The following is a 12157-nucleotide window of genomic DNA, read 5'->3' on the forward strand; positions in this document are numbered from 1 at the left end:
AAGGTGGCCAGTTCCTACATAAAACACCCAGAATCCATCAAAGATGCAAATGTAAAATGTTGGCATTGCATTTGGAGTAAGAGGATGGATTTCACAGCAGGTTCTCATCACTACAGGAACATGTGCTAGCTTGAGTAAAGCACAAAGAAAACCAAGACTGACAGGCTTCAGCAATTCACACAGAGAGAAGCCACCCTTAGATTCACTTCTCTCTCCCTGACTTTTTCCTGTTAAAGTCCTAAAACATCATTGATAGCCACTGCCATAGCCACGTGTCAGCACATCCCCATCTTCAGTGCTTCTCTGCAGACTTCCACTCGGTGGTTTTACACATCTCAGTCTAAATAAACAAACCTAGCTCCCTTCTCATTAGCACCACGCAGAAACCTGACGGATGTGTGCTGGAACAGCCTAGCTGGGTACAGTTCTGGCTGCAGGTATGACCCTTGTAAACAAATACAGGTAACAACCAGGTGGATCTTCTCCCTAGCTGTAAGAATTCACCACTAATTCAGCAATTCTACAACTCCAACAGCAAGTGAAATGGATGTTGCAGCATAAGGCAAGCAGCAAACCCTGTTCAAGCTACTAGTTTTTGTCAAGTGACAGCAACATCGCTATGAAATTAGATGTAAAGGTTACGTAGAAGATGGAACACACATAGAAAATCATCACGACTGCAAAAATAAATCCATCAGGTCTTCCCCAGTATCGGCTACAGCTGGTCAAAGCCACAACAAAATCGACATGAAACAGGAGTTACCCATTCCCACGGCAAGCAGTGGCACCGTCGTGAGCTGGAACGATACACAGCAGCCACTACTCGGTGCTTATTTTAAAAGCAAAATAAGAAAAGTATGTGCACATGTGATGACAATTGAAAAGCACTTGTTTCTTCAATACACATTATACTTTGTACATCAAATTATTTCAATTTTTTTTTATTATGACAATTTACATGTCATATTTATATGAAAGAAATGACAGTAGATATTATAACAAAAACATTATGAAAGAAAAGTTACACAATTAGGCCTACAAGCTATAAAATGGCTTCAGGCCCAGCTTATACACAAAGAGTTCTGACCAGACTGTAGTGAGAGACAACGCTGAACAATTCATTAACAAAAATATTGGCACCAGCCTTAACATTTTTTTTTTTACTTCATTTACAAGGAATACAGTATTTAAACAGTTGTGTACTGCAAATCTAAAAACATTAGCTGTTGATAAACTGCAGTTAACCCTTTGAGCACTGAGGCCACCATGACTTCCATTTAAAAAAGTTTTAATGCATCAAGTTTTACATGCACATGGTATTACCGGTTGGGGGGGGGGGGGGCGGGGAAGACAGTGAAAGCACCACCCAATTTATGTGCAACAAGAATAACGCTTCCAGTTTTTTCAACGTATCTCCCCCTCTCTCACAACACAGTGTGTCCCCCCTCAGTCCTTTCCCTTTGATATTGTAGCAAGTCATGGTTGAAGAGAGACTGAAAAACCAAGGTTCTGGACTGAAGAAACGCAAGGGTTAAAGTCTACGTGAAGAGCTCAGCTTGTAGAACTTTACCGTGTTAACTCTTTAGAGAAAACAAAATGAGGCCCACTGTGAATAAGACCATTTTTAAGGAATTCAAGGTTTCTTTGCAAACGTGAACAGCACACAGGAGTAAAACAAAACTGTATTTCATGTAAGCGTATATTAAATTTTAAGAGACCTATCTGGCAGGTTTGATCTAATTCTCAGAAAATATCGGAGGATAACCTTTCTGCTAGCAAGTAACCTGTTCTGTGTTACCTGGGACACTGGATATGCCCGATGTTTGTCTAATGAACACGATCCGTGCCTATGTAAGAACTGTCGTGCATACTGAGAACGGTGATGTTACGCTTTTGAATCGTTCACACACCATCTCCAAGCTGCTGCAGGAGGGCTGTGAAACACAGGTAGGAAATAGCAACTGCACTGGCATTAACAACAAATCATTTTAATATGAGTTAGGGAGAGGAGTACCATTTTAATGAATATAGCATAGGAAGGAATAAGATACTGTACAAGATTTTAGAGTCCATATAACGAGTATGAAATGGAAAACTAAACAAGGCTTATAGCTTTATGATTTGATCTCCTTTTCTACCACTAACTTGAGTAGCAGATTAGTATCTATTAAGGACTTTTAACTGCTCTAACTAACAAATGGTGCACTGGTAACTAGGCCTATCGTATGTTTTAGTAGAAGGATTTTATCCCCATAGAATCATTTAAGTCAAATTCCGACAGACTAAGTTTAGTTGTGTGGGACACAGCAAGAGGAACAAACAACAAAGCAAACTGTGCGGACTCTGACGACGTCCCCAGAAGCAATCATTGTCATAATACTCTATGGACTGATCCTAATTTTCTCCACATCCACATTGCGCTGATGGAACATTACAGATTCCCTCAAGGAAGGAGACCTCAGGTAGATTTTCCCGTTACTGTGAAGGTCAGGATGAGAAAAGGAGGGTATCAGGATGATTCTCCTAAACCGAGACCTTCCATTGGAAATACAGTCTTTAAAGGGTGAGTCAGAAGTAGTTTTTAGGCCTGTTCAAGACCCGTCTTGCAAATGGCATGGGTTTGCATACACATTTTTCCGTTCCACTTCCCTCCATCCATTCCCCGCCTCCTGCTGTTATTTGAACGAGCATTCAAACAGCAGGAGGAAGCGACTCTTGTCTGCACCTGGGGAACCAGTGAGACTGACTATACACAAAGTGCTGCAAAGTGCACAAAGTAAACCAACTGAACGAATAGAGCAACTCTATTGCTCAGTCCTCGTTAGTAACCTTTGGGGTTATATGTAGCAATAGCAGATATATTCACAGACACATGTGCCTTCATTAAGCACGTGTCCCCACTAACTGCTCTATTGTCCCCTCCTGCTCCTCAGCTCAGGTGTGGGGTGCCAGCATTTACAAAATGATAGTCAAAATCCCAAGTTGTAGGACTTCCTTTTAATTGCAGTTAAATCTGGAGCCTTTACACCACAGATTCAATTATAAAAACTTCTTATCTACTTTAGAGTGTTCTATTTTTTCCCCCAGAAGCTGTACACAATTTTTTTTTAAGTGTCATACTAAGCAATATACATCTTTTGCAATATACAAAATAAGTTAAATTACTCTGAAGTGTTGGGACAATCAATTCCCAAGCACATTTTTGCTGTTTGGAACTATCTTAGTTACACCTAATCTAAAATAAGAGCTTGGTAAGTGATGCGTGTTTTCAGAAGTGACTAGTAGTAATCTTTGATACCCCAACTGCTGGGCATCCAGCTTCAGAAATAATTTTCAATTGATAAATATTTCTGAAGCCAGAGCTCTCCGCTAGGTCTCAGATTGGGTACTCAACTGTAAAGCACCAAAAATTCGTCATTTAATTTTTCTTACATCAGTACATACTGGAAAAAAAATAAGGACCATTTCTGCTGGATTTTTTATTTTCTGACTTCCAACATTTTAAGTGAGACATAGTCCGTACCCCAGCTGTTGGGGAAGGGGAGGAAGAAAAGACTACCAGGAAACATGGGCTTGATCCTCAAATCCTTACTTCACACAATATCCTAAATGCTTCTATAGAAACTTTAAACGCGTAAGGAACTGCAGAATTGTGCTCCTTCATGTGAATTGCTGGAGTTTCCTCCACCATACTGAAAACAATTTTTTTCAGAAAGTTACTGTTTTGTTTGAAGATATTTGATCTTTTTCATATATATATATATTTATATATATTTAAGGATTTTATATACCCAGTGAATTGGAAGCATATGTCAAATGTAAATACATATCTAGGGTGCGTGCTGCACATTATATCCATATTACAAGCCTGTGAATAGTAGTCACTGCACATGTACCAAAACCAGTTTTCAAGGCCTATATATTGTCATTTTGCACTAGATGATACAAAGCTTTTTATCAGACCAGTTCTGGGGGCTCGCGTTACTGCCATAATTTATTTAAATTACTGTGTACAAACTGAATTAAAAAAGCAGGTGCCATAAAAATTAATTTACTTTTCATAAAAGAAGTTTGTGAAAATATGTAGTTTGAAACAATTATATGAAAGTTTAGACCAGGCCTTCCTATTGAAGAGCACGGAAAACCAAGTTACCAGCACCTGATAACAGAGGTATAAAATGGACACCCTGACAATGAACTACGAAAATTATTAAACAGTTGCAGCATCTGGATACTGAAGTAGTTCAAATGATAGATGTGAAGACAAATCAGAACAAGTTTACCACTACCATACAATTTTTCTTGTGTGAACATACAGTTTTTCCCCTTGAGGTTCTTTGAGTAAGGTCTCTCGCCAAGAGTTCAGACACAGCAATTAGAAAACAGAAGCGAACAGAAAACGAGTCCAACTAAGCTATATAGCTCCCACTGTATGAAGAGTAACCAAGATGCTTTAATGCAAAGAAATCTTGAAGGTGACACACTTCATAAATAAGCAATTTGGAAAAAAGCATCTGTTTCTCTCAAGTGCTGTTAGAACAGAGCAATCCTTTCATTTAAAAAAAAAAATCAGGAAGATGCGGTAATTTTATAATGTAATTCAACATGTACAAAATCAGACTATCAAAGACTTGATTGTTCAGCACAGTTCTTCCTACAAGATTTCAACACAAAGGGGTTTTGTGGTAGTTCAGTGATGTCATTTTCCATTTTTAAATCAAGAATATGCTCAGGTTTAGACGACAGCAACTGTGGTGAAAATGCGTTCTTAATTCCACCACCCTTCCAGTCAGATTAACACACTGCATTAATTACAGAGCAGACCTACTGTGCACTTTGTGTCACTTACAGTCACACAAGCTGCATGCAAGAAAGCAACGAGCCATCCTTTATCTTGGTGACACAAAAAAAGTCCATTCCTTCGCTCGATTTATAGGTTCTTCCCCTCACCAATGCTACTTAAACTGCACATAGTCTGAAGAGTTTGCAGTTAAAAAAGACAAAGCTTTTAGTGACAATCTGGGTGGAATAAACAAGAGTTTGTTGAATAAATGCTCTGTATGTTCAGCCAATAGCTGCTTGTTCTTGTACTTTTACATCCATTATGTAAAAAAAATAATAAATCCCTGACCAGTTTTCACTTGTTTTCTCATATGGTTTGAGCTTTCTGTTACTCCAAAGCCACACCTGAAGATCACTATTCAAAGACATTTAACTTCACAACGAGCACAGAAGAGCACAACATTGTCAGGACACCAGGAAGACACTTCCACTCTGGAATCGCCTACTGTAACAGCATGAACCCTGCACGGCCATCAGCTGGCCTCATGTCAGAAAACATCATCTTTCCAACTAGGAGCCTGCACATTTTCCACCGAGCAGGAAACCTTAGAAACGAGAGAAATAGGAGTTTGAAAAATGTTAAGAATTTCTAGGGCACTGTTTTGCAGTTTTTACTTGCACGACATTCCCGCTGGTCTAAGGGGAACTGCGGATCCTGGGGGGAGGAAGCTGTCTCAGGCACCAAAGGTAACTTCTTAGAAAAGTTGTTTTTGAAAAGCGACCAATACAAAGTAAAACTTGGTAACAAGTTGTCATTCTGCATTTTTAAAATTTGAAGCTCCTGATGTAAGCATCAGCGCTCCAGTTCTGCTTCCTGGTCTTTCCTGCTTTTACATCACTCCCTAACTCAGTACTCAGTTTTTTCCTGGTTGGTATATTCGCTATTGTAACTCTCTTGTATTTTCCCACATTCACAATTACCTGCCCACCAAGTACTTAACATTTGGGGTTGATTCTACAAGCAAGAATGTTTGCTACAGCACTGATCAGATACTAAAAGGCTCCATCACATATCAAAAAAGATTATGGCACTGCCAAAACAAACAAGAAACGATCAGCTGCACAGCATCGCTGCACATTAATCAACAGTTTACACTGCAAGTATTAAAAATGCTCAGCAACTATTAACATTGAAAAGTGGAAGCCGTATGTTCTTGCTTGTTTTAAAACACAAGTATATTAGAAATGTAGAAGCTCTACATTTATGCATCACCTAAGCAAAGAAAAACACTAGAGTAGCTTAAAATGCTACATATGCTTTTAAGAACTCATTCTAAACTTCTGTGGCTTTTCATTACCCTGTTATAATCTGCTCATGAAAACTGTTAATAGTTAACATCAGTAAGGTGGAAAAATATTTAATCTTTAATGGAATTAAGATCTCATTTAGAGAGAGTCATTTCTCATTTTTTAAAATCACAAGCTTGCTTAGCACAGCAGATAATGAGCGAGTTTCATCTTTTTGGATCTCTGCTGATTCTAGTTTTATAGCGGGGTATGTGCACTGCTAGAATCCAAATGAGTACGAGTCATGGAGTGGTTCTGATAGAACTCGCAGAGAAAGAGGTGGGGAAACAAAACCAAGATTTTTCAAGGCCAGAAGGTAGGTAATTTCTGAATCTAGGTTTTCTAAAGAGGTATTTAGTAAAGGCCTAATGCCAGTTTTATTACAAGAAAACAGAAGTGCTTAATGACTGACTAGTAAATACAATATAATAGAAGGGAATCAGGTGGGGCAGGAAAGGAGAACTCACTCCTCAGTGGCAGCAGCAGTTTTGGTGCATCCATTGCCGGCAATGGACATAAACACCAGTCAAAAATCCAAATCTCAGAGCAAAAGGATTAATAGATGTGACCTTTTTGGATTTCAGTATTTGGCAGATCTGTTTGAGCTGTCTGTGTGCTACAACATGTACAAATGCTACAGCCTGCATCTTAATTCAGAATAAAGAGAAAACTGAATGCTACCCAAAACATATTTCAGCTCTGCTCTTTATGTGCCCCACATTGGTGAATTTTTTTTCTTTCTTTTGTTGTCTTTTTGTCTTTTTTTTTTTTTTTCTCCCTTGAATAAAAGCACATATCACTTCATGTCCACTCAAAAGTTGATGAGATGTCTTGGAGTCAAGCGTTTTCTCTCAGAAATACTGCCTTCTTGAAATCAGTTGGTCACATGAAAATTATTAAAATGTATTTTAAGAAAATTCTAATGGCCAAAGGCCAACACTACATTCAAAACCTGCTAATACATCCAGGCAGATAAGTAAAACCAAAACAAAAACACACACAAACCCCAAACAGAAAACCTCCAAAAGGAAAACTGTTCCATTTGTTTACTTCAATTTGAAGTAGATATTAAGGACATGAATGGACCAGTCACGGTTTATTTGAAAATCCCTCAATCCTCTGATGCACTGTCATTCTGTGGTCAATGCTGTTTGTACAAACATATTTCTTTCAGAATACTCCGACAGATGGTGCGATTCAAGTGGCCGGGCAGCTACCGCAGGGTTCTTTTGTCTGTAAAAGTTTGCAGCACGTCAAGATGCCATCCAGCTTACAGACTACGTATGTCCTCCCACTAGACACTGTGCATCGAAGACCATCTGATGAACTATGAATATAACTCATGGCTAGTGTGTTTCGACTGTCAAAAACTTCATTACAGTACACTTTACTGTACAAACACTTTAAAGGATGTTTATTAGGAAAGTCTGCAAGTCATAATGGATAGTAGAGTTCTTGTTTATGGTACCTTCTTGGCCTCTAATAATTCTGTTTGCCTCCAGTATTAAAATCAAACTGCTTCCATGAAGGTGATTACTAAAATGAGCTATGGTATGTTAACCTACAACTCACAAAATGCGACAGTACAGACATTAATCTTTTTTTAACTGTCTGTTAAGTTGTAATCTAAGTTGTGAACATTTAAATATAATATATATCTCATATGAAAAAGCTAAAGCACAAGTGCTTCTGCATCCCCCCACCCCACCCCTTGAGCCAAACCCACCCCAGTTCCGGTTTGGGCCCTGACTGATTTGGAATGCTTTCTTAGGCCACCCATTTCCACAAATTTGTATGCACTCAGGAAATATAAAGTCAAAAATATACAAATCTCTTGTTGTTATAAGGTTTTTGTGAGTGAAATTACCCAGGACCGTGGACTTGGAAGGAGAAGGGGAGGGTAAGAGAGGGAATTTACAGCAATTAATCTTCAAAGTTCAAAACTGGTCACTTCACAGAAAGACTGCAGGACTGGTGAAATTCTTGCTTCTAAAAAGTGATACTGTAGTGGAGAATTTTCTAGGAAAAATAAAACAGCTTTTAATAACTGGCCCGCTGGTATGAGCTACCGTGGAATAAATTAGCACAAAAATGGAAGTCTTATAACTGTTCACTGTTACAGACGTAATCAACAAGGTCAGTCACTCTCAAAAGTTCGTCTTCGTCTTCCTCCGGCCCTACTGCTTCCTGCCCACTCCCTGTCCCATTGGGCGCCAGGCTGGCGCTGGCTGTGCTGTCCTTGGGGGCCTGGGTCTTCTCGCTTGGCTTGCCAATCAAGTTCTCAATGGTTTTACCTGGGCTCTGTCCGTTGGTGGAAGGCAAGTCCACCAGGCTGTAGTCCAAAGGGCTCTCTACTTTCCCTACGTTATCAAAGTCATCTTCGTCATCGCTTTCTATCCGGTAGCAGTGCTTCTTGGTGTTGTCTTGAGGAGCCTGCGGTGCTGGCAGCTTATTTGCAGGAGCGGGGTTTTCTGCGTCGTCATTAGCATTTTCGCAGTTATCTTCATCGTCTGTTTCAATTCGATTCAGGCGTTTGCGGACAGGCCTCCCTTCGTCTTCCTCATCCTCTCCTTCCTCAGAGTAGTCATCTGTACTTCGCCGACGTTTTTGAATTAATCGCTTGGACTCCTTTGTGGATTCATCATCTTCAGAGTTCTTAGATGTGTAGCTCTCTGGAAATAAGCAGCAGACTTAAAGCCATTAGGAAAGCTGAACGCAACCAAAACAATTACACTTTTTTATTTTTATTTTTCATCTTTCACACTCATTAAAGAGCCATCTCTCTCTCTCTCACCGCACACCTTTCTGTCTCCTTCCCCAGGTTCCCCAACCATGTCAAAACACTTGCTTTCTGTTTACTTTTAAATAAACTGCTCAAAGCAGCACAGACCAACAATTTGTTGATATTCTGTTTCCAATCTGAGGAGTGCCAGAGGCTTTGGAGGCAGGTGTGTTTCCCCCTAAAGGCGGTAACCGCGTTCTGGGAATAACGCAGAACTGTGTCTCTAACCTCACAGCACACACACCCTTCCAGACACTCAGAGCCCAAATAACGACTGCACTATCATAAAAAGATATAAAAATATATACACACACACGCGCACGTCCCGTCCCCCCCCCCCCCCCCCCCCTTTAGTATGCCCTCTGCCTCCCCAAAATTACATATAACTTTCTCCAAAGCATACGAACACCGCTGAACTGTCACCTGAAGCCTGCCGCCCTTTAATGGGACACTTTTTTTTTTTGGCAAACTGGAATATTGCCTACACAATGACAGCCTTTACACCGACCTTTGGTGGCTCAGGTGAGAAAAGACGGAGACTGAAAAATCAAATGGCAAACACCACTTGCTGCCTCCTTGTGATTTCCATGAGAAACACATGTTGATTCGTCATTTTAAAGGTTATCATTTAGTGTAGGTTCTCGTTGATAGAGACTGTCAGAGTTCCTGTACTTTCAACGTAATTACGTTTCCAGTAACGCCATTACATATTTTATAACACACTGTGGGAACAGCGGGAGAGTACTGGAATGGTGCTAAATGGCGCTGATTTGAATATGCAAAAAGCCAGTACCAAGAAATACCTGAGGAAAGGGGATTTCCTGGAGGAAAGACACTGTCAGCCAGGCACCGTTTAAAGCCACAAGTGCAGGCAGAGAAAACTCAGCCACCACAAAGCAGAATCTTGGCAGAGGGCCTATAACTCGTACTCCTGACAGCAGACTGTCTTCAAGTATAAGATCAAGTTTTTGAGATACTATTGGTTGCATTACATGTTTCCCTTCATCTAAGAGGATCCTCTAACACTCCGTAAACTCAGGCCAGCACTCCCAAAACTTACCTACAAACCAGAGGCACTCAGCCTGTCAAGCGTGGCTGATTTTCTGAGGAAGCCTGGCATCCATTGCCACCCATACCACTCCGTGTCCCTGAAAGCTGGACCTAAGGGCTCATAAGCTGAGCACCCAGAATGCAAAGCACCTGAAGTCAGTGGGTAAAAACTTTCGTAAAAACTAATTTTACATCCAAATGCACACCAGACGCTCATGGTGTGACTGACGTTACTGAGGGCAGGCTTCCTCTGCGCTTATCACAGCTCCTTCAAACAGGAGACCCAATGAGTCTTAACCACCAGCACAAATACAATCAGGGCACCAGATGCAACACCCCTTCCCTTTTACAAAAGAGGATCTTTAAAGGCTCACGGGAAGCAGCTCTGTGACCTCTTAACAGAAAAGTGGTGAAACAGTTACATTGGTGCCCACTTTGCAATTCCAGTACTCCGGGGCGCACACAGTAAATTCAGACCTGGAGATTAGGGACAATGAAGTGACTGTACCAGTGCATCATGAAGTACTAGTGGACTGTTTCAAAAGGAAACAGTTGCTCAGAAACATCAAGGAACTCAAGAAAGAAGATTCTCCGAAATCTCTGAATTACATACAGTTTTCCCTTCATGCTAATACTGACATATACCAGCTCCTCCAAACAGTGGACTATTTGTTTTACCTTCACTATCTGAAGTGGAGAGCCTGCGTTTATGAACTCTTCTTAACTCCTTCCCATAGCGGACGCTTTTCTGTGAGCCATCACTTTCTGAATCTTCCTTATAATTAACTTGTCTCTTCTGATTCCGTCTTGATCTTCTCCTCCTAGTTTCCAGGTAATCATCATCACTGTAATCTGTGTAATCACCACTCTCTGTACAGAAGAGAACAGTCACGCGCATTATTCCATTAAAGCTAGCTGGCACAATTTAGATCAGCTTTAGAGCGGCACCTACAAAATCATGCGCTCTGCCAGCACAGGAGAGTCTCAACCATCATCATGCCTCGTTACCCTGACCCATTCCAGGCTCATGCATCAGTTCCCCCATTCATTGCCAGCACAGAGTTACTTGAATTTAAAATCTTTTCACAAACCCTTTTCCTGTCTCCCTCAAACTCCTCCAGAAGGTGACTTCCTTCCACTGTTTTTGTTCCCTCATCTCCACTGGTGCCACAGATGCCTCCTCTACAATTCCTGACGACAGCTGGAACAACCTTACTGAATTGGAGTTGATGATGCACATTACCACTGACAGTGGAAAGTGTTTTACAAATTTAAATAAACTGTACTGTTCTCAAACACTTTTAGGAATAGATAGATGAAAAAAACCTGACAAGATGAAACTCCAGGTAAGATAAGAATTACTGAATTTGAATTAACAACAGTCTCACTTGATTGTGTTTGCGTAAAACACAAACTGTACAGAAGAAACTTACCATCATTCACAGTTCTTCCTGCACCAGTGTACTGCAGCTAGTGTCTTTAAAAATTATGTTTATTAACATCAGCTAAAACCAGTGTCGAATCAACTTTAGCTGCTTTTCCACTGAGCTGTGCCAGAACAATTATCCCAAGATACATTTCTATATGTCACATACTGTTCCTAAGTTAGTGATTGCCATGAGTCACAGATCAAAGTGGCGTCCTCTTTACTTCCTGAAATATTAGAGAATCACAGCAAGTCAGCAAGAACCACTGCCTTCAGAGAGGAACTCCACCTCTGGAGACCAAACCCACAGCCACTCACAGAGTACCTCGCTTCCTTAGCTCAAAAGAGGCTTAAAGCAGGATCCTGAGGGACAATAATGGGGGTAAAACACAGGAACACGCAGTCAAGACTGTACTTTTAGATATATATGGAATGATACTGGAATCAACTGGTTTTATCTCAGATGTGTGTCCATCAGGAAACAAACAGTTGCTCCTGTGCATTATAGGACAGGTGAGCAATCTCTTTTAACTTCTGCTGGTACCTACATTGAAAACAGCTTATGATCAGCACAAAGATGCACTTGGGACAGGGAGACAGCAACTATTTTAAGTGCATGTAGCTGTCTTCAGCTGGCCATGCATGCACCGTTCTTTTGGAAACCAGTACTTCAAAGCAACTTACTCCAACAAGTCTATATTCTAGAGAGACAGACAAAGCACTGGCAAGGTAACACGCTGCAGTAAGTTAATGCTCCACTGTACTTAGTA

The 12157-nt window shown here is 40.6% G+C and overlaps 1 protein-coding gene across 2 annotated transcripts in view; it reads right to left on the minus strand.

The window, feature by feature from the left end:
* Window positions 1-7011: 7011 nt before the first annotated feature.
* Window positions 7012-12157, minus strand: part of RSF1 (remodeling and spacing factor 1) — a 60946-nt gene continuing 55800 nt past the window's right edge. For both annotated transcript variants that reach the window (XM_055703315.1, XM_055703314.1), the window contains 2 exons: window positions 10640-10831; window positions 7012-8801 (listed from right to left, as the gene is read on the minus strand). In XM_055703315.1, the coding sequence (XP_055559290.1) occupies window positions 8230-8801; window positions 10640-10831 (764 nt within the window). In that variant the 3' untranslated portion in view covers window positions 7012-8229. The remainder of the gene's footprint in view (window positions 8802-10639; window positions 10832-12157) is intronic.

Source organism: Falco cherrug, chromosome 2 (assembly GCF_023634085.1).
Source record: "Falco cherrug isolate bFalChe1 chromosome 2, bFalChe1.pri, whole genome shotgun sequence".
NCBI classification, from domain to species: domain Eukaryota; kingdom Metazoa; phylum Chordata; class Aves; order Falconiformes; family Falconidae; genus Falco; species Falco cherrug.